Source organism: Notolepis coatsorum (assembly GCF_963971535.1).
Source record: "Notolepis coatsorum genome assembly, chromosome: 6".
In the NCBI taxonomy this organism is placed as follows: Eukaryota; Metazoa; Chordata; class Actinopteri; order Aulopiformes; family Paralepididae; genus Notolepis; species Notolepis coatsorum.
This window is the reverse complement of record NC_140170.1, coordinates 64,706,429-64,729,872: the sequence shown is the minus strand read 5'-3', so window position 1 is coordinate 64,729,872 and position 23,444 is coordinate 64,706,429. Positions and strand designations below refer to the sequence as shown.

General features: G+C 46.1%; 1 protein-coding gene across 1 annotated transcript in view; it reads right to left on the bottom strand.

Annotated features, from left to right (window-relative positions):
* LOC311230480 (E3 ubiquitin-protein ligase MARCHF9-like) overlaps positions 1 to 23,444 on the bottom strand; it is a gene marked incomplete at both ends in the record, with an annotated part of 69,534 nt that overhangs the window by 14,705 nt on the left and 31,385 nt on the right. Inside the window, one exon of the mRNA XM_084316772.1 lies at positions 5,698 to 5,853. Coding sequence (XP_084172898.1) covers positions 5,698 to 5,853 — 156 coding nt within the window. The remainder of the gene's footprint in view (positions 1 to 5,697; positions 5,854 to 23,444) is intronic.

Sequence of the window (23,444 nt, the reverse complement as noted above, 5' to 3'; positions counted from 1 at the left end):
GTGCAGAGAGAGAGGAGGGAGAGCAGTCAGAGAGATGGCCTGCCACTGTGCAGAGAGAGAGGAGGGGAGAGCAGTCAGAGAGATGGCCTGCCACTGTGCAGAGAGAGAGAGGAGGGGAGAGCAGTCAGAGAGATGGCCTGCCACTGTGCAGAGAGAGAGAGAGGGAGAGAGCAGTCAGAGAGATGGCCTGCCACTGTGCAGAGAGAGAGAGGGGAGAGCAGTCAGAGAGATGGCCTGCCACTGTGCAGAGAGAGAGGAGGGAGAGCAGTCAGAGAGATGGCCTGCCACTGTGCAGAGAGAGAGAGAGGGGAGAGCAGTCAGAGAGATGGCCTGCCACTGTGCAGAGAGAGAGAGAGGGGAGAGCAGTCAGAGAGATGGCCTGCCACTGTGCAGAGAGAGAGAGAGGGGAGAGCAGTCAGAGAGATGGCCTGCCACTGTGCAGAGAGAGGGGGGGAGAGCAGTCAGAGAGATGGCCTGCCACTGTGCAGAGAGAGAGAGAGGGAGAGCAGTCAGAGAGATGGCCTGCCACTGTGCAGAGAGAGAGAGAGGGGAGAGCAGTCAGAGAGATGGCCTGCCACTGTGCAGAGAGAGAGGAGGGGAGAGCAGTCAGAGAGATGGCCTGCCACTGTGCAGAGAGAGAGGGGAGAGCAGTCAGAGAGATGGCCTGCCACTGTGCAGAGAGAGAGGGGGGAGAGCAGTCAGAGAGATGGCCTGCCACTGTGCAGAGAGAGAGAGGGGGAGAGCAGTCAGAGAGATGGCCTGCCACTGTGCAGAGAGAGAGAGAGGGAGAGAGCAGTCAGAGAGATGGCCTGCCACTGTGCAGAGAGAGAGGAGGGGAGAGCAGTCAGAGAGATGGCCTGCCACTGTGCAGAGAGAGAGAGAGGGAGAGAGCAGTCAGAGAGATGGCCTGCCACTGTGCAGAGAGAGAGGAGGGGAGAGCAGTCAGAGAGATGGCCTGCCACTGTGCAGAGAGAGAGGAGGGAGAGCAGTCAGAGAGATGGCCTGCCACTGTGCAGAGAGAGAGGAGGGGAGAGCAGTCAGAGAGATGGCCTGCCACTGTGCAGAGAGAGAGAGAGGGAGAGCAGTCAGAGAGATGGCCTGCCACTGTGCAGAGAGAGAGAGAGGGAGAGAGCAGTCAGAGAGATGGCCTGCCACTGTGCAGAGAGAGAGGAGGGGAGAGCAGTCAGAGAGATGGCCTGCCACTGTGCAGAGAGAGAGGAGGGAGAGCAGTCAGAGAGATGGCCTGCCACTGTGCAGAGAGAGAGGAGGGGAGAGCAGTCAGAGAGATGGCCTGCCACTGTGCAGAGAGAGAGGAGGGGAGAGCAGTCAGAGAGATGGCCTGCCACTGTGCAGAGAGAGAGAGAGGGAGAGAGCAGTCAGAGAGATGGCCTGCCACTGTGCAGAGAGAGAGGAGGGGAGAGCAGTCAGAGAGATGGCCTGCCACTGTGCAGAGAGAGAGAGAGGGGAGAGCAGTCAGAGAGATGGCCTGCCACTGTGCAGAGAGAGAGGAGGGGAGAGCAGTCAGAGAGATGGCCTGCCACTGTGCAGAGAGAGAGAGGGAGAGCAGTCAGAGAGATGGCCTGCCACTGTGCAGAGAGAGAGGAGGGGAGAGCAGTCAGAGAGATGGCCTGCCACTGTGCAGAGAGAGAGGAGGGGAGAGCAGTCAGAGAGATGGCCTGCCACTGTGCAGAGAGAGAGGAGGGAGAGAGCAGTCAGAGAGATGGCCTGCCACTGTGCAGAGAGAGAGGAGGGGAGAGCAGTCAGAGAGATGGCCTGCCACTGTGCAGAGAGAGAGGAGGGAGAGCAGTCAGAGAGATGGCCTGCCACTGTGCAGAGAGAGAGGGGGAGAGCAGTCAGAGAGATGGCCTGCCACTGTGCAGAGAGAGAGGAGGGGAGAGCAGTCAGAGAGATGGCCTGCCACTGTGCAGAGAGAGAGGAGGGGAGAGCAGTCAGAGAGATGGCCTGCCACTGTGCAGAGAGAGAGGAGGGGAGAGCAGTCAGAGAGATGGCCTGCCACTGTGCAGAGAGAGAGGAGGGGAGAGCAGTCAGAGAGATGGCCTGCCACTGTGCAGAGAGAGAGGAGGGGAGAGCAGTCAGAGAGATGGCCTGCCACTGTGCAGAGAGAGAGGGGGGGAGAGCAGTCAGAGAGATGGCCTGCCACTGTGCAGAGAGAGAGGAGGGGGAGAGCAGTCAGAGAGATGGCCTGCCACTGTGCAGAGAGAGAGGGGGGAGAGCAGTCAGAGAGATGGCCTGCCACTGTGCAGAGAGAGAGGGGGGAGAGCAGTCAGAGAGATGGCCTGCCACTGTGCAGAGAGAGAGGGGGGAGAGCAGTCAGAGAGATGGCCTGCCACTGTGCAGAGAGAGAGGGGGGAGAGCAGTCAGAGAGATGGCCTGCCACTGTGCAGAGAGAGAGGGGGGGAGAGCAGTCAGAGAGATGGCCTGCCACTGTGCAGAGAGAGAGAGGAGGGGAGAGCAGTCAGAGAGATGGCCTGCCACTGTGCAGAGAGAGAGAGAGGGAGAGCAGTCAGAGAGATGGCCTGCCACTGTGCAGAGAGAGAGAGGGGAGAGCAGTCAGAGAGATGGCCTGCCACTGTGCAGAGAGAGAGGGGGAGAGCAGTCAGAGAGATGGCCTGCCACTGTGCAGAGAGAGAGGAGGGGAGAGCAGTCAGAGAGATGGCCTGCCACTGTGCAGAGAGAGAGGAGGGAGAGCAGTCAGAGAGATGGCCTGCCACTGTGCAGAGAGAGAGGAGGGGAGAGCAGTCAGAGAGATGGCCTGCCACTGTGCAGAGAGAGAGGAGGGGAGAGCAGTCAGAGAGATGGCCTGCCACTGTGCAGAGAGAGAGGAGGGAGAGCAGTCAGAGAGATGGCCTGCCACTGTGCAGAGAGAGAGAGAGGGGAGAGCAGTCAGAGAGATGGCCTGCCACTGTGCAGAGAGAGAGGAGGGGAGAGCAGTCAGAGAGATGGCCTGCCACTGTGCAGAGAGAGAGGAGGGAGAGCAGTCAGAGAGATGGCCTGCCACTGTGCAGAGAGAGAGGAGGGGAGAGCAGTCAGAGAGATGGCCTGCCACTGTGCAGAGAGAGAGGAGGGGAGAGCAGTCAGAGAGATGGCCTGCCACTGTGCAGAGAGAGAGGAGGGGAGAGCAGTCAGAGAGATGGCCTGCCACTGTGCAGAGAGAGAGGAGGGGAGAGCAGTCAGAGAGATGGCCTGCCACTGTGCAGAGAGAGAGGGGAGAGCAGTCAGAGAGATGGCCTGCCACTGTGCAGAGAGAGAGAGAGGGGAGAGCAGTCAGAGAGATGGCCTGCCACTGTGCAGAGAGAGAGGGGGGAGAGCAGTCAGAGAGATGGTCTGCCACTGTGCAGAGAGAGAGAGAGGGAGAGCAGTCAGAGAGATGGCCTGCCACTGTGCAGAGAGAGGAGGGGAGAGCAGTCAGAGAGATGGCCTGCCACTGTGCAGAGAGAGAGAGAGGGAGAGCAGTCAGAGAGATGGTCTGCCACTGTGCAGAGAGAGGAGGGGAGAGCAGTCAGAGAGATGGCCTGCCACTGTGCAGAGAGAGGAGGGGAGAGCAGTCAGAGAGATGGCCTGCCACTGTGCAGAGAGAGAGAGGGAGAGCAGTCAGAGAGATGGCCTGCCACTGTGCAGAGAGAGAGAGAGGGAGAGCAGTCAGAGAGATGGTCTGCCACTGTGCAGAGAGAGAGAGGGAGAGCAGTCAGAGACATGGCCTGCCACTGTGCAGAGAGAGAGAGAGGGAGAGCAGTCAGAGAGATGGTCTGCCACTGTGCAGAGAGAGAGGGGGGGAGAGCAGTCAGAGAGATGGTCTGCCACTGTGCAGAGAGAGAGGGGGGAGAGCAGTCAGAGAGATGGCCTGCCACTGTGCAGAGAGAGGAGGGGAGAGCAGTCAGAGAGATGGCCTGCCACTGTGCAGAGAGAGAGAGGGAGAGCAGTCAGAGAGATGGCCTGCCACTGTGCAGAGAGAGAGAGGGAGAGCAGTCAGAGAGATGGCCTGCCACTGTGCAGAGAGAGAGGAGGGGAGAGCAGTCAGAGAGATGGCCTGCCACTGTGCAGAGAGAGAGAGAGGGGGAGAGCAGTCAGAGAGATGGCCTGCCACTGTGCAGAGAGAGGAGGGGAGAGCAGTCAGAGAGATGGCCTGCCACTGTGCAGAGAGAGAGAGAGGGAGAGCAGTCAGAGAGATGGCCTGCCACTGTGCAGAGAGAGGAGGGGAGAGCAGTCAGAGAGATGGCCTGCCACTGTGCAGAGAGAGAGAGAGGGAGAGCAGTCAGAGAGATGGCCTGCCACTGTGCAGAGAGAGAGAGGGGGAGAGCAGTCAGAGAGATGGCCTGCCACTGTGCAGAGAGAGAGGAGGGGAGAGCAGTCAGAGAGATGGCCTGCCACTGTGCAGAGAGAGGGGGGGAGAGCAGTCAGAGAGATGGCCTGCCACTGTGCAGAGAGAGAGAGGGGAGAGCAGTCAGAGAGATGGCCTGCCACTGTGCAAAGAGAGAGGAGGGGAGAGCAGTCAGAGAGATGGCCTGCCACTGTGCAGAGAGAGAGAGGGGAGAGCAGTCAGAGAGATGGTCTGCCACTGTGCAGAGAGAGAGAGAGGGAGAGCAGTCAGAGAGATGGCCTGCCACTGTGCAGAGAGAGAGAGAGAGGAGAGCAGTTAGAGAGATGGCCTGCCACTGTGCAGAGAGAAAGGAGGGGAGAGCAGTCAGAGAGATGGCCTGCCACTGTGCAGAGAGAGAGGGGGGAGAGCAGTCAGAGAGATGGCCTGCCACTGTGCAGAGAGAGAGGAGGGGAGAGCAGTCAGAGAGATGGCCTGCCACTGTGCAGAGAGATGGGGGAGAGCAGTCAGAGAGATGGCCTGCCACTGTGCAGAGAGAGAGGGGGGAGAGCAGTCAGAGAGATGGCCTGCCACTGTGCAGAGAGAGGAGGGGAGAGCAGTCAGAGAGATGGCCTGCCACTGTGCAGAGAGAGGAGAGGGGAGAGCAGTCAGAGAGATGGCCTGCCACTGTGCAGAGAGAGAGTGGGGAGAGCAGTCAGAGAGATGGCCTGCCACTGTGCAGAGAGAGAGGGGAGAGCAGTCAGAGAGATGGCCTGCCACTGTGCAGAGAGAGAGGAGGGGGGAGAGGGAGATTATGCATAATGGATGCACACACACACACAGACACACACACACACACACACACACACACACACACACACACACACACACACACACACACACACACACACATACATGCATGCACACACGCACCTGCACACATATGCATCCATGCACACACACATATACATGCATGCACACACACAGGCGTGCACTGCATACACACACACACACATATACATGCATGCACACACACAGGCGTGCACTGCATACACACACACACACATATATACATGCATGCACACACACAGGCGTGCACTGCATACACACACACACACATATATACATGCATGCACACACACGCACCTGCACACATACATGCATACATGCACACACACACACACACACACACACACACACACACACACACACACACACACACACACACACACACACACACACACACACACACACACACACACACACACACACATATGCATGCACACACACACACCACCACCCCCTCCTCCTACTCTACTATATTTTCACATTCTTACTACTCAACTCGCTCTCTCTCTTCTCTCACACACACACCAATGTACCTGCAGTGGGTTCTTGGTGCTGATGGCCAGGACATGGTACTTGAAGTAGCAGAGCTCACAGCTCCAGGACCCTCTCTCACTGATCCAGCGGATAAGGCAAGGCTGGTGGGTGCAGCGCACAGAGCCAGCACAGCGACAGGGGCTCAACAGCTCCCCCTACAGGACACATGGGGCAACAGCAGTCAGTGAAACAGGTTGCATTCAGGAAGGCCGCAGGATGAAAGTCTTACATGGTTGTGTAATCATTATTATATATAGTGCAATGGTCAGACCTGTATATGATTTAGGACCACATATGAAAGTGACCCCCAAATCAGAATTGAAAAGTTCCACGTGATTTGTGCTGTTCACACTGTTGTGAAAGAATCAGATCTGAGTCACATAATGAGCAAAGAAATCAGATTCGGGCCACTCTCGTCTGCAGTGTGAACGTAGCCTAAGAAATATTTAACTTGTGGTTCCCCTGTGCTGAAGCGTCAGGCCTGTGACTTGAGTAGCAGGTTCAAAGTTTTGTTAACATATAGCTCCTTATTATTTCCAAAGGTAATCATTATTATTATCGTACTATAATGTCAAGCCCTTTTGTTGATCCGTCATAATAATAATAATAATAATAATAATAATAATAATAATAATAATAATAATAATAATAATAATAATAATAATAATAATAATAATAATGCATTTTATTTATAAGGCGCCCTTTCAGGACACTCATGGCATCTGTGTCACATCGTGGCTTTATTCCTTCATCCACTGTTTAATTCAGCTCCATTGTGTCCTGTCCTCCTGTCGTGTAACGTTCAGTGGGGAAAGAGGTGGATGAGGGTGGATTAGCCGCACGTCAGTTCGGGGGCTATACGTTTGACGGAGGAAGCTTACAGTGGAGTTTATTTGTATAGCCCTTAATCACAGTGACTTTACTCCAAGGCCTCCACAGGCCCGGTGTCACGAAGAAGTGACAGGCAGCGCCCGGAACCCTCGAGCCCCTCGGCGAAGACGAGGAAGAACACTCCCACAAAACCTTAACTGGGAAAAAGGAATGGAAGAAACCTAGGGAGGGCGGGGCAATGAGAGCTGCTCCTTCCAGAGGGACGACACCTTGTATTTGGTAAATGGTTTGATTGATTGATTGAAAACTTTATATTGAAAACTGTCATACTTATTATTATTATTATTATACTCCCACTGCGACTTAACTTAATAACGATATCCACAGATTGCAGAATGGGTACAATACAGTACAGCTCAATACAAACAACTGCTAAGAGGATGAAGACCAGAAAAATACTTGTGTCTTGTTTACATAAGGGTCCTCCATTTTCAATTCATCAAGATAAATGAATTGGTAAATGGTGCATTTATATAGCAGCTTTTATCCAAAGCACTTTACAATTTGTTGCTCACATTTTACCCATTCACTCACACATTCACACACCGACGGCGGAGGCGACCATGCAAGGTGCCGACCTGCTCATCGGGAGCAGTTAGGGGTTAAGGGTCTTGCTCAAGGACACTTCGACACGCTGCCTGGGAGGAGCGGGAATCGAACTGGGAACCTCCGGATTACCAGACGACTGCTCTACCTCCTGAGCCACTGTCGCCCCCAGTGGCTCATATAAGGTATATTAAAATGACCCTCCTAAGATTGTGCTTCATACAGTAAAAACAGTAGAGTAAAAGAGTAAAGACCAAACACTATACAAAATATACAATACGCAAAACTAAAATGTACAAAATGCTAAAAAACGAAATGTAAAAATTAGGTAGAAGAGGTAGTGCGACTTTGTAGGAATAAATAGATAAAATATGGTGTAATTTAAGTTTAAAAGTGTTTAAAGTGTCTAAAGTGAATGCATGTTACCCCTCCCACCCACCCACCCCTTCTTCCTAATGTACAGTTTCCTCCCCCTCGTATGTATATATTATCTGTTAGGATCTCTGTTTAACAGTACTGTATATTTGCATATCTTGTATGTCACAAATGTAACAGTACTGTATACCTGTATGTCATGTATGTCAGAAATGTCAAGATACATATCTGTATGTTGCGTATGTCATTAATGTCATTATGAATTGAAAATGGGGGACCCTGATGTAAACAAGACGAAAATCTTTCTCTGGTCTGCATCCCCTTAACAATTGTGTGTATTGAGCTGTACTGTATTGTACCCATTCTGCAATCTGTTAATAAAGTTTTCAATCAATCAATCAATCAATCAATCAATCAATCAATCAATCAATCAATCAATCAATCAATCAATGTTTAAGGTGAATGTGTGAAGTGAGTGTCTGCATGTGGATGTAGAATGGAGTTAATGTTACAGTGAGTCCACATTGAGCAACCTGATGGCCTGGAGAATCGGTAATACAACAAATATTTCACTAAAGCTTTACATGATTTGATGAGGGAAAAATTACTAATATATACTGAATATTTGGGGGGGGGGGGGCGACAGTGGCTCAGGAGGTACTGTAGAGTGGTCGTCTGATAATCAGAAGGTTCCCGGTTCGATTCCGTCTCCTCCCCGGGTAGCGCGTCGAAGTGTCCTTGAGCAAGACACTTAACCCCTAACTTAACCCCTTATGCTAAATAACTCATTGTTACGGCATTGTGGGAAACATTTATTTTTAGCCTCTCCTGATGTTCGGCTCACCGGCCGCCTATGGTGGCCACAGCAGACTGAAATGATGATTGACCAATTACAGAGTGTAACTGAGGGGTACAATTCCCTGACTGTATTGAGAGTATGGTATTATTAAACCACTACTTAGTTATGTACTTTAATTACTGGCCATACAGTACATGATATATCTGGTGAACACCCACACAAGAATACAACAATGACACCTAAAGTTCTATTTGGAGGGATTTATTATTATTGCAGCAACGGTAGGTTACAGAATGAGAATTATACTTGCGCTTGTAAGGCGAAGAACACTTAAGTAGGTCAAGAGCGTAAGTCCATGAGCATAGTAAGATGGGTATAACTGACGCCACCTGTAGCATAAGAATTACATAAGGCACACTCGTAGTCAGCTGGAGACACTAGGGGGGTTCCCTCCGGTTGTAAGCCAGCAGGGCAGAGGAATGTTCGGATGCAAAGTTTGGATCAACGAGGAATAAAGAAGCTCCAGCTACGGGAGGCGGTACATTACTCCCTTGATCGGCAGACAAAAGCAACAGCTATAATCCAGTATGCACGACAGCATGGATGAAAGCTAGCCAGCCTCTGTGGTCCTAGAGGCGGGCTCGATGGTGCTCCTCACAGGGGTAGATCCCACACAGCAGTGGGGTAGACGGTTCTCTGCTCCAGCAGCCACAGTACCAAAGCAATATAATCCAGCCGGAAAAGGCTCTGCATTCGCCGGTGTAGATTCTCCTGTGCACTATACTTCACATTAACTAGGTCGAACTTGACGTTATTTCACTAAACTCTGACACTTTTACTATCCTATTCGCACATGTTATAAGTGCTCTATTTAGATGCAAAGTTGCTCACTTCACTTGGTCGTTGACTCGTGGTGAAGGCTTTAACGTTTGGTACTCAACTACTGCTGTATCCACCTGCGACGTATTTATACGTAAGGTGAATTATCTAGTGCCAACCTCAGTTCTGTCTCGTATTACTGCGCAAACCTGGACATGTTGAGACATGCCTTGGCGGTGGCTTTGAACTCGCCATTGGGGGTATGGCTGTTGGCGCCTAGGGGTCGCTGTCCAATAGGAGAACGAATATTATGGTCTGGTTTGTACCTAGGTAAAGGGATATTCCGTGTATATATACAAAGAATATACAAGGGCTATCAAACGATATACAAATATTATACAAGGGATCTCAAGCAGTAAATATATATATTCGGTTTAATCTGACCCTTTGTAACACAGAGTGTGTTTGGCCAGTCATCATGGTGAGAAGAGAGTGAGAAGAGCTGCGGAGTGAAAACATTGAAGAGAGTGAGAACATTGAAGAGAGTGAGATCATTGAAGAGAGTGAGATCATTGAAGAGAGTGAGAACATTGAAGAGAAGACATTGAAGAGAGTGAGAACATTGAAGAGAGTGAGATCATTGAAGAGAGTGAGAACATTGAAGAGAAGACATTGAAGAGAGTGAGAACATTGAAGAGAGAGAGAACATTGAAGAGAGTGAGATCATTGAAGAGTGAGAACATTGAAGAGAGTGAGAACATTGAAGAGAGAGAGAACATTGAAGAGAGTGAGATCATTGAAGAGAGTGAGATAATTGAAGAGAGTGAGAACATTGAAGAGAGTGAGAACATTGAAGAGAGTGAGAACATTGAAGAGAGTGAGATCATTGAAGAGAGTGAGATCATTGAAGAGAGTGAGAACATTGAAGAGAAGACATTGAAGAGAGTGAGAACATTGAAGAGAGTGAGATCATTGAAGAGAGTGAGAACATTGAAGAGAATACATTGAAGAGAGTGAGAACATTGAAGAGAGAGAGAACATTGAAGAGAGTGAGATCATTGAAGAGTGAGAACATTGAAGAGAGTGAGAACATTGAAGAGAGAGAGAACATTGAAGAGAGTGAGATCATTGAAGAGAGTGAGATAATTGAAGAGAGTGAGAACATTGAAGAGAGTGAGAACATTGAAGAGAGTGAGAACATTGAAGAGAGTGAGAACATTGAAGAGAGTGAGAACATTGAAGAGTGAGATCATTGAAGAGAGTGAGAACATTGAAGAGAAGACATTGAAGAGAGTGAGAACATTGAAGAGAGTGAGATCATTGAAGAGAGTGAGAACATTGAAGAGAAGACATTGAAGAGAGTGAGAACATTGAAGAGAGAGAGAACATTGAAGAGAGTGAGATCATTGAAGAGTGAGAACATTGAAGAGAGTGAGAACATTGAAGAGAGAGAGAACATTGAAGAGAGTGAGATCATTGAAGAGAGTGAGATAATTGAAGAGAGTGAGAACATTGAAGAGAGTGAGAACATTGAAGAGAGTGAGAACATTGAAGAGAGTGAGATCATTGAAGAGAGTGAGATCATTGAAGAGAGTGAGAACATTGAAGAGAAGACATTGAAGAGAGTGAGAACATTGAAGAGAGTGAGATCATTGAAGAGAGTGAGAACATTGAAGAGAAGACATTGAAGAGAGTGAGAACATTGAAGAGAGAGAGAACATTGAAGAGAGTGAGATCATTGAAGAGTGAGAACATTGAAGAGAGTGAGAACATTGAAGAGAGAGAGAACATTGAAGAGAGTGAGATCATTGAAGAGAGTGAGATAATTGAAGAGAGTGAGAACATTGAAGAGAGTGAGAACATTGAAGAGAGTGAGAACATTGAAGAGAGTGAGAACATTGAAGAGAGTGAGAACATTGAAGAGAGTGAGAACATTGAAGAGTGAGAACATTGAAGAGTGAGAACATTGAAGAGAGTGAGAACATTGAAGAGAATGAGAACATTGAAGAGAGAGAGAACATTGAAGAGTGAGAACATTGAAGAGAGTGAGAACATTGAAGAGAATGAGAACATTGAAGAGAGAGAGAACATTGAAGAGAGTGAGAACATTGAAGAGAGTGAGAACATTGAAGAGAGTGAGAACATTGAAGAGAGTGAGAACATTGAAGAGAGTGAGAACATTGAAGAGTGAGAACATTGAAGAGAGTGAGAACATTGAAGAGAGTGAGATCATTGAAGAGAGTGAGAACATTGAAGAGAGTGAGAACATTGAAGAGAGAGAGAACATTGAAGAGAGTGAGATCATTGAATAGAGTGAGAACATTGAAGAGAGTGAGAACATTGAAGAGTGAGAACATTGAAGAGAGTGAGAACATTGAAGAGAATGAGAACATTGAAGAGAGTGAGATCATTGAAGAGAGTGAGAACATTGAAGAGAGTGAGATCATTGAAGAGAATGAGAACATTGAAGAGAGTGAGAACATTGAAGAGAGAGAGAACATTGAAGAGAGTGAGAAAATTGAAGAGAGTACATTGAAGAGAGTGAGAACATTGAAGAGAGTGAGAAAATTGAAGAGAGTGAGAACATTGAAGAGAGTGAGAACATTGAAGAGAGTGAGAACATTGAAGAGTGAGAACATTGAAGAGAGTGAGAAAATTGAAGAGAGTACATTGAAGAGAGTGAGAACATTGAAGAGAGTGAGAACATTGAAGAGAGTGAGAACATTGAAGAGAGTGAGATCATTGAAGAGAGAGAGAACATTGAAGAGAGTGAGATCATTGAAGAGAGTGAGAACATTGAAGAGAGTGAGAACATTGAAGAGAGTGAGAACATTGAAAAGTGAGAACATTGAAGAGAGTGAGATAATTGAAGAGAGTGAGAACATTGAAGAGAGTGAGAACATTGAAGAGAGTGAGAACATTGAAGAGAGAGAGAACATTGAAGAGAGTGAGAACATTGAAGAGTGAGAACATTGAAGAGAGTGAGAACATTGAAGAGAGTGAGAACATTGAAGAGAGTGAGAACATTGAAGAGAGTGAGAACATTGAAGAGTGAGAACATTGAAGAGAGTGAGATCATTGAAGAGAGTGAGAACATTGAAGAGAGTGAGAACATTGAAGAGAGTGAGAACCGGAGTGTTGGACGTCCCGTGATGAAGACCGGGGGATGCGACCCTCTCTGCGCCGCCCCTTTGCCTCAAATAGATCCGCTATCAGCTCTATCTTTAATCTTTCAAAATGTTCAGTTGCTATCGCTATCAGCTCTATCTTTAATCTTTCAAAATGTTCAGTTGCTATCGCTATCAGCTCTATCTTTAATCTTTCAAAATGTTCAGTTGCTATCGCTATCAGCTCTATCTTTAATCTTTCAAAATGTTCAGTTGCTATCGCATGCACTTATCTGTGTTTCACCACACATATGAGTGCATCATGCTTACCAACTGTTCGCCTGTTTTTACTGCAACACTACTATCACCAACATCTAAGAATGGCCCTTCTAAGGTTTCTCTCCTCCGCATTTTTTCCTATTGCTAGGTTTTAGTGAGTTTTTCCTTACCTTTGCGTGGGGTATGTCTGGGAGTGTTGCATTTATTCTGCATTTATTTTAAAAAAAATTGGACTTTATGGTGTTCTTGTTTTGTTCTTGACTTATTGTGATGTTTTCTTCTTGACTTGTTTAAAGAAGACGTGTCCGGCCCATGGGGACATTAACGTGTGTTGTCGGGCCTTACAATATACATTTGATTTGAAATTTGATTTAGAACATTGAAGAAAGTGAGATCAATGACAAGAGTGAGATCATTGAAGAGAGTGAGAACATTGATCATCAGTGACCTATATGTAAAAGAATAAAAAATAAGTATATAAGGATCCTATAAGGGTTTCTTCTGCCAAATGTCATGATCACACCAGAGTCAGAGGTTGCAGTGGCTTTTCTTTGGTCATTACTGTACAGCCTGTCACGTGACAATGTTGCAGACTAATGCTATTTATTATTAACCAGTGATGTTTGCACACTCTTGCAATATTTACATTGTCTGTGCATGTGTGTGCAGTGTTTCCCTTGAAAAAAGAAAAAATTCAGCAGCGGTGCTGTGCCTCTAGGGGGGTCCCGGGGCATGCCCCCCGGAACTTATTTTTGTTTTACATTTTAAAGTTAAATGCATCAATCTGGTGCACTTTGAGAGCAAAATAAAGAGGCTAGATCTATGATGAACTTTGTGCTCAAAACACAAAATCGACTAGACTGCAGTGCTTTCTCCCTGCAGCCGTTTCCTCAGGTCAGTCTTTTACATTAAGCACCCCCACAGCCCAAATGAAATGATAAAAAAAAAAATATATATATATATATATATATATATATATATTATAATCTTTAAAAAAAAGTATTATAATTGTCTTTTAATAGTCTAGTTAGCAGTGGCGCTGCTGAATGCATATAGGGGGAACACTGGGGTGTGTGTGTGTGTGTGTGTGTGTTTGTGTGTATGTGTAAATAAATTTAAAACATGTTCTTTTCGATTTGCTATTAAAAACACTATGGTCGCCGATGACGTGTTTAGACGTCATTCCTAGCCATGCTTATTCTGCCGAAGACGCCGTAACTCGTCTTTGATATCAATATTTCAAAAATCTGTGATCGAAATCATATTTCCCCTCCGGAGCCCTGAGATACACTGCAAAGCTCCACTCAACTCTCTAGCGGTTCAATAGCGCCATCTGGTGGCCGATCGGCAGATCGCCAACAGGAAATGACCCCGTGAACCGGAAGTGCTCATCCATATGTCGTCCGGGCACTCGCTATCGTTAGAGAGACTCCGTCTTGACACAGTGAACATCGATCGGTGCAAATAACTCGAAAAAACAACATGATTTGGACGTATATACTATTATATATACGTCCCACTCCACTGACACATGCCTTCTCTACTTGAACGACCACATCAAACAAGAGGTGGACGCGGGCAAATACTGCGGCATGGTCATGCTGGACCTACAAAAGGCCTTCGACACTGTCAATCACACCATTCTGATTGACAAGCTAAAAGCAATTGGTTTTGATAGTTTATCAGTGAGCTGGATACAATCCTACCTGGAGGGGAGGGAACAGATGGTGGAAGTAAACGGTACACTATCCCCCCCCCTCACAGTGAGCTGTGGTGTTCCACAAGGAAGCATACTAGGACCGCTACTATTCCTAATTTATGCAAATGACATGTCGTCAGCTTGTGACTGCAACTTGTTCCTGTTTGCGGACGACTCAGCCCTGCTGGTCTCTGACAAGAACAAGTTACAGGTTGAAAAAGCCCTCAGCTCGGAACTAGGCAAAATCTGCATATGGCTCGCCGACAACAAACTATCATTACACATGGGCAAAACAGAGTCCATTCTCTTCGGTTCAAATAACAAACTCAGCAAGACCGACGGCTTCTCGGTTACAGTGGGTGACAATATTATCACAAGGAAAGATGAAATTACCTACCTGGGTTCCATCCTAGAGGCTAATCTTTCCTGTGACAAAATGGCATCCAATGTAATAAAAAAAGTCAACCAACGAACGCGATTCTTGTACCGGATCTCCTCTCTGGTAAACAAGAATACCCTGAAGACTCTAGCAGGAGCACTCATTCAAGGGTACTACGACTATGCTTGCACCTCATGGTACCAAAGCACCTCAAAGGCACTAAAAAACAAATTACAAACATCTCAAAACAAGCTAGTCAGACTACTACTTGACCTGACTCCTAGAACCCACCTCACCCCTGCCCACTTTGACAACCTAGGATGGCTTAGAGTAGACAACAGAGTACAGCAACTTGCAATGGGCCTGGTCTACAAGATACACTACGCGACCAAGGTACCCATGTACATGTCAAAATACTTCCCAAAGGTCAGTGAATACCACGATCACAACACCAGAGGGAGCTCCACAAATCATGTAAAACCCAGATTCGGATCAAACAAGGGACTAAACACGTTTCGCAATTATGCCACATCAATGTGGAACGCCCTGCCTAAAGCTGTAAAGGAATGTGAATCACTACCCACCTTCAAAAACACTCTCAAAAAACACCTACGTGAGACTGCAATTCGAAACTGGCCCCTACAAATGTCCTAACCTAGTTGTACAGTAAATGACCAAGTAAGGCTTTGTCAATATTCCAATGTACAGTGTAAAATGTGTGTGTGTCCCCTTCCCAACCCCCCCCCCCCCCCCCCCACCTCCAATGTACAGCCCTCACCCAACCCACCCAACCCCACCCCACCCAACCAACCTCCTCCAATGTACAGTTTCTATGCCAAATGTATATACACTCCTTTTCTGGACACTTTTGTATCACAAACAGTACTGTATTTTCAAATCTGATATGTCATAAATGTATAGATGTAGCAGTACTGTCTATCTGTATGTCATGTATGTCATATATGTTATGATGAATTGAAAATGGGGGACCCTGATGTAAACAAGTCGAAAGTCTTTCTCTGGTCTGCATCCCCTTAACAATTGTATGTATTGAGCTGTACTGTACTGTACCCATTCTGCAATCTGTTAATAAACTTTTCAATCAATCAATCAATCATACAACCTGGAAATGGATCGGGCATTTCTCCATCCCATAATAGAAAAAATTCTGTTCCACGCTCATCTGCCAGCGGCGCGAGGAAGCCACGGTGAGTTGCAGCGTTATATTCTAACGTGTTCCATATAAACTGCTATGATGACCATATGACCCACACTGGATGAATCATCTAACGCTGCCCACGGAATTATAAACGCCCCCTCGCCTATCCGGTCATCATCAGATGATACGTAGTAACTTCTAGAAGTACATCCAGTTGACATTTTTTTTATCTCGCACAGATTCCTACCAAACTGTATTTGATCATCAATATAATGCATTTAGGGCTATAAATCACGTTCTGAAGAAAGCTGCAGAAAACGATAAAAACATACTTATACTTTAGACCATATTTTAGTATGAATATGTGAATGAAAAAGTATATCGTTGCTACACCCTGAACAATACATATAGGACATTGAATGGGCCATAATAATGGCAATTTAGCAATAGAATTAAAAAAGTTATAGCCCTGCAAAGAAGGGGAACTTCTCCATAGACAAATAGAGCTGGCTAGGGATGGTAAATTATGAATTTGAACCATGGCGATCAAAGTGTTAAATATATCGGTAGCTCGTAGTAAACATAGTAGACGGTTTCTCATAACTCACAGTTTTTTTGTTTTGTTATTGTCTTATTAACCTCTTCCACCCGGAGCCTATTTTCTGAAAATCCGCCTAAAATATATACCTAGGTAAATTGCTCCACTTCTACAAAGGCCATTTGCATATTCTTGGTATCTATAGGGACATCTACGGACCTCAGGGAATGTATTCACAGTGTCAGTAATATTGTGTCTATTACTAGGCTTGCTTAAATTGTGATGAAACAAAGGAGAATATGAATTATGATTTTTCTTTGCATCTTTGACAGTGAATAACATGCATGAGACGTGCATGAGAACAGATAATGAAATCTACTGTATTATTTTTCCCCCCACAGTGCAACCGTTTTGAAACTAATTTCATATCTAATTGTTCCTACATGTTAACAATAGGGAAGAGAAACTTGAAAGCCTTTCAATATTTGTCAAAAACGTTACCTTTTGTTATCTTATTTGTTATCTTATTATCCCAAATATTAACAGTTATTGAAATAATTCATACAGAACTCTGAACCTTGAACCCCATAAAATCCTCCAGGAAGTGTAGTTTTAAAAACTTTCAACGCAGAACCATATCTGTGGAACTCTGCTACAAAATGGCCGCAAAAATACTACAATCCCCATGGTTAAAAATATCCAAAATGGTCGCCCATCGGGGATAGACTTGTCCAAATCGAAAAGTTAAATCTATCTAATTGCTAAACTAACGTATTGATGATAATATACATTCTACATGCTGTTGTGACATGTCCATGATGTTAATACTTGAATACGTTTGAAATTAAAATCGCAACTTTTATACAACACTCTGAAAAATATAGATTTATGACCAGATGTCATTTGCGGTCCGCCGATGGACCGCACGTTCATATCTGAGATTTTGGAATTAATATTCTTAATGGAGGTTCAGCTGTAAATATATGCTTTGTCGTACTGGCCAGCAGCTAACTAGTAAGAGTAGGTAAGGGATATGTACAGATAGATATAGTATTGACAGAAAAGGATTATATGCAGGTATGTACAGACAGATATATGTATGTCATAGTATGACACAGTATGTCACACTGTCAACACTGATAGGGGGTGACAATGGCTCAGGAGGTAGAGCAGTTGTCGGTTCGATTCCCGCTCCTCCCGGGCAGTGTGTCGAAGTGTCCTTGAGCAAGACACTTAACCCCTAATTGGTCCCGATGAGCAGGTTGGCACCTTGCATGGTTGCCTCTGCCGTCGGTGTGTGAATGTGTGAGTGAATGGGTGAATGTGAGGAACAAATTGTAAGGCGCTTTGGATAAAAGCACTATATAAATGCACTATTTACCATTTTATATGATAGTACTTAAAGGGACAGTTTGTCTTTGTTTTTACATTAACTTACTGGTAGTGTGTAGTTGATGGAATGGCGTTAGCTCAGTCACAGAGTACCGTGGTGGGAGGTCTGGCCTGCCTTCCGAGTGAACCGGGACGCATCAGACAGGCCAAACATTTTATCACGAGACCAAAAATGTTATATCCACACGCTCGTAACCGGGCAGCTGGCCAGAACTCTGGTCACGGGACGCGGTGAGTAAGCTAATGGTGTTGCATCAACTACACTACCAGTAAGTATTCCATACTCATATTTCTCTCAGTTTTTATATTCAGATAATTACATTGTTTACACTGTTTATTTTTTCCTCATATTTGTTATATTCAGATCTAATTTTATTGCCTATATTTATTTGTTTCTTCTATTACCCTGCCCCCCTACCCCATGCTGCTATGATACCCATATTTCCACCAAGGGGATCAGTAAAGGAATATTTTATCTTATCTTATACCACTTAATGTCCAACAATCCAAACTATCTCTTTAACCCTTTCACTACCACACTACAAAGGTGTGTACCTTCTGTACACCTTACTGTAAATTGTACCTAAATTGTACCTCATCCCATTTCTGCTCTGCACTATATAGTATTGTATATTAGTACATTGCATAGTATATTGTATATTGTATGGTAACTCAGTTACTTCTATTCTGCATCGAACATTGTACATATGTCTATACTGAACACTGTGACCTCTATTTTTACTTCCATTTTACATGCTATACTATTTTATTTCATACTTATCTTGTCTAGCACAGTCTCTGGAGCGTAACAGTAAGGAGCATTTTGTATAAAAGTATTCTGTACTTCCGTATGACAACTATTAAAGAAACTTGAAACTTGAACTTGTAGTGTGGTAGTGAAAGGGTTAACCTTCTGTAGTGTGGTAGTGAAAGGGTTAACCTTCTGTAGTGTGGTAGTGAAAGGTAAACCTTCTGTAGTGTGGTAGTGAACGGGTTAACCTTCTGTAGTGTGGTAGTGAAAGGTAAACCTTCTATAGTGTGGTAGTGAAAGGGTTAACCTTCTGTAGTGTGGTAGTGAAAGGGTTAACCTTCTGTAGTGTGGTAGTGAAAGGGTTAACCTTCTGTAGTGTGGTAGTGAAAGGTAAACCTTCTGTAGTGTGGTAGTGAAAGGGTTAACCTTATTTATTACATAGCGTTTTCACATTCGCCGAAATGCTTGCTTGTGATTGGTCAATAGCCCCCCGACAGCGGTCATTATCAGACAATAATGACCGCTGTGGGACAATAATGACCGCTGTGCGCAGCTGTTCGCAATCAAGCCCACTGACACACACTGTTTCAGTGCAATTAGACACTGCCGGTGTTCTGCTGCCGGCGATGACAGGGGGCGGAGCCAGAACGCAGCCAGAACCAGTGTTGCGAGTCGATGTAAAATGAATTAGGTATATTGTTAGTAAGTTAGCCATGTAATAAGCGGGATAATGTATAGCTATACTCGATCATTGTCGCAAAATAATTGACCTTCACTGACGTTTAAAACACCTCGCCGAGGCGGCTCGGTATTTTAAACTCTGTCGGTCAATTATTTTGCGACAATGACCTCGTAGCTATACATTATCCCTTACATAGTGTGGTAGTGAAAGGTTAACCTTCTGTAGTGTGGTAGTGAAAGGGTTAACCTTATATAGTGTGGTAGTGAAAGGTAAACCTTCTTAGAAAGGGATAACCTTCTATAGTGTGGTAGTGAAAGGGTTAACCTTCTGTAGTGTGGTAGTGAAAGGTAAACCTTCTATAGTGTGGTAGTGAAAGGGTTAACCTTCTTTATTACATGGCGTTTTCACATTCGCCGAAATGCTTGCTTGTGATTGGTCAATAGCCCCCCGACAGCGGTCATTATCAGACAATAATGACCGCTGTGGGACAATAATGACCGATGTGCGCAGCTGTTCGCAATCAAGCCCCACTGACACACACTGTTTCAGTGCAATTAGACACTGCCGGTGTTCTGCTGCCGGCGATGACAGGGGGCGGAGCGACGAGCGGAGCCAGAACGCAGCCAGAACCAGTGTTGCGAGTCGATGTAAAATGAATTAGGTATATTGTTAGTAAGTTAGCCATGTAATAAGCGGGATAATGTATAGCTATACTCGATCATTGTCGCAAAATAATTGACCTTCACTGACGTTTAAAACACCTCGCCGAGGCGGCTCGGTATTTTAAACTCTGTGTCGGTCAATTATTTTGCGACAATGACCTCGTAGCTATACATTATCCCTTACATAGTGTGGTAGTGAAAGGGTTAACCTTCTGTAGTGTGGTAGTGAAAGGGTTAACCTTCTGTAGTGTGGTAGTGAAAGGTAAACCTTCTATAGTGTGGTAGTGAAAGGGTTAACCTTCTATAGTGTGGTAGTGAAAGGGTTAACCTTCTGTAGTGTGGTAGTGAAAGGGTTAACATTTTTTTTTTTTTTTTGGTCTTTTTCCCCCTCCATTTTCCTCCGATTTTCTCCCATCCCAATGTTAGTCGTATGCCAACTCCCAGTCCCTTCCTGGTTGCTGCGCACCTACCCCCCACAGTCAGATCATCTGGGAGAGTGGAGGCTACCACGTGCTTCCTCCGACACACGTCCAGCCAATCACCGCTTCTTTTCACCTGGCAGCGCGGATTCTCATTGAGAGGGCGTAGCGTGTGGGAGGACCACACTATCCCCCTCACGTCCAATCCGCGCTTAGCAGGCGCCCCGACCGAACTGTAGGAGTCGCTGTTTACAACGACCCGGACCCACCCCGCCAGCTTCTCCCACCCTCTGATACAGCCAATTGTATCAGTGCAGACGGCCAGCCAAGCTGGTGACAACCCCGGAGCTGTGAGCTGGATTCGAACAGGCAAATCCAGCTCAGCTCCGGGGCTGGTGACGAACGCAATCTCCGCTCGGCCACCTAACCGCCGTCAAAAGGGTTAACATTCTATAGTGTGGTAGTGAAAGGGTAAACCTTCTGTAGTGTGGTAGTGAAAGGGTTAACCTTCTATAGTGTGGTAGTGAAAGGGTAAACCTTCTGTAGTGTGGTAGTGAAAGGGTTAACGAAGGGTTATGTATATAACCCAGTTCTGTGAGTTATGGTGCGCTCAGCACCTGTCTGCATATATCTCGCTTCAGCATATATACACTAGGGCTGACCTTCGAATTGTTTAAGATGAATAAAGTAAGATTTAGATTATTTGAAATATGGCCTGTGTAGACTAAACTATGCACAGAATTATGTCAGTCTACAAGGTCCGGATTCTACATGGTCCGGCAATGTAGACCTTGTAGACTCCACTACAGACCAATTATCAGTGAATGTTCATGCGATTCATATTTATTTATGTATTGCATGCATTTCTACATTTTATTTCCTATTTTGTTTATTCATCCCAGTATCTTTCTTTCTTATGTGTGGAATTCTACAAGACATTTACATTCACATTTACATTTAGTCATTTAGCTGACGCTTTTATCCAAAGCGACTTACAAGTTCTGTACGACAAGTCATCAGGAAGGATACAACTCTATCAGCTGAGTAACAATATTCATCAAAGTGTTGCGTGTTACAGTGCAGGTTAGTTTATTAGGACAAATGCTAGTTAGTAAGGTTAGTTAGGGTTAGATTTTTTTTATTGAATTTTTTTTATTTAATTTCAGATAATGGTTGAAGAAGTGCGTCTTTAATCGACGGCGAAAGATTGGACGGGATTCGGCTGTCCTAACTGGGGTGGGTAGTTCATTCCACTATTGTGGGGCAAGGACTGAGACAGGCAATAGTGATGATATAATTTGGGCAGTGCTGAGCTGGGTTCCTTTCCTCCAGTGTATTTGTCCCCCGGCCCCACCCAATGGCCCCATGCACACACACACACACACACACACACACACACACACACACACACACACACACACACACACACACACACACACACACACACACACACACACACACACACACACACACACACACACACACACACACACACACACACACACACACACACACACACACACACACACACACACACACACACACACACACACACACACACACACACACACACACACACACACACACACACACACACACACACACACACACACACACACACACACACACACACACACACACACACACACACACACACACACACACACACACACACACACACACACACACACACACACACACACACACACACACACACACACACACACACACACACACACACACACACACACACACACACACACACACACACACACACACACACACACACACACACACACACACACACACACACACACACACACACACACACACACACACACACACACACACACACACACACACACACACACACACACACACACACACACACACACACACACACACACACACACACACACACACACACACACACACACACACACACACACACACACACACACACACACACACACACACACACACACACACACACACACACACACACACACACACACACACACACACACACACACACACACACACACACACACACACACACACACACACACACACACACACACACACACACACACACACACACACACACACACACACACACACACACACACACACACACACACACACACACACACACACACACACACACACACACACACACACACACACACACACACACACACACACACACACACACACACACACACACACACACACACACACACACACACACACACACACACACACACACACACACACACACACACACACACACACACACACACACACACACACACACACACACACACACACACACACACACACACACACACACACACACACACACACACACACACACACACACACACAGAAGTAAAAAGAAAAATTTACATGCCAGCATTCATCTGGCCACACCCCCATCCGCTTACCTACATAAGCAGGGGTGGGGCCACACACCGGATCTCCTCTCTGGTAAACAAGAACACCCTGAAGACTCTGGCAGGAGCACTCATTCAGGGGTACTACGACTATGCTTGCACCTCATGGTACCAAAGCACCTCAAAGGCGCTAAAAACAAAATTACAAACATCTCAAAACAAACTGGTCAGACTACTGCTTGACCTTACTCCTAGAACCCACCTCACCCCTGCCCACTTTGACAACCTAGGATGGCTTAGAGTAGACGACAGAGTACAACAACTTGCAATGGGCCTGGTCTACAAGATACACTACACGACCAAGGTACCCATGTACATGTCAAAATACTTCCCAAAGGTCAGTGAATACCACGATCACAACACCAGAGGGAGCTCCACAAATCATGTTAAACCCAGATTCGGCTCAAATAAGGGACTAAACACGTTTCGCAATTATGCCACATCAATGTGGAACGCCCTACCCAAAGCTGTAAAGGAATGTGGATCACTACCCACTTTCAAAACCTCTCTCAAGGGACACCTACGGGAGACTGCAATTCAACACTGGCCCCTGTAAATATCCTAACCCAACCCCCTCCAATGTACAGTCATTTACCTAGTATGGTTTTGTCAATAGTTCAATGTACAATTGTGTTTGTTTGTACAGTGTCTCCTCCCCCCCCCCTCAATGTACAGTGTTACTTGTTTATACAGTGTGCCCCCCGCCCCCCCCCCCCAACCACCTCCAATGTAAATTACCCAGTATGGTTGTCAATATCCCAATGTACCCAACCCCCCCCACCCAACCTCCTCC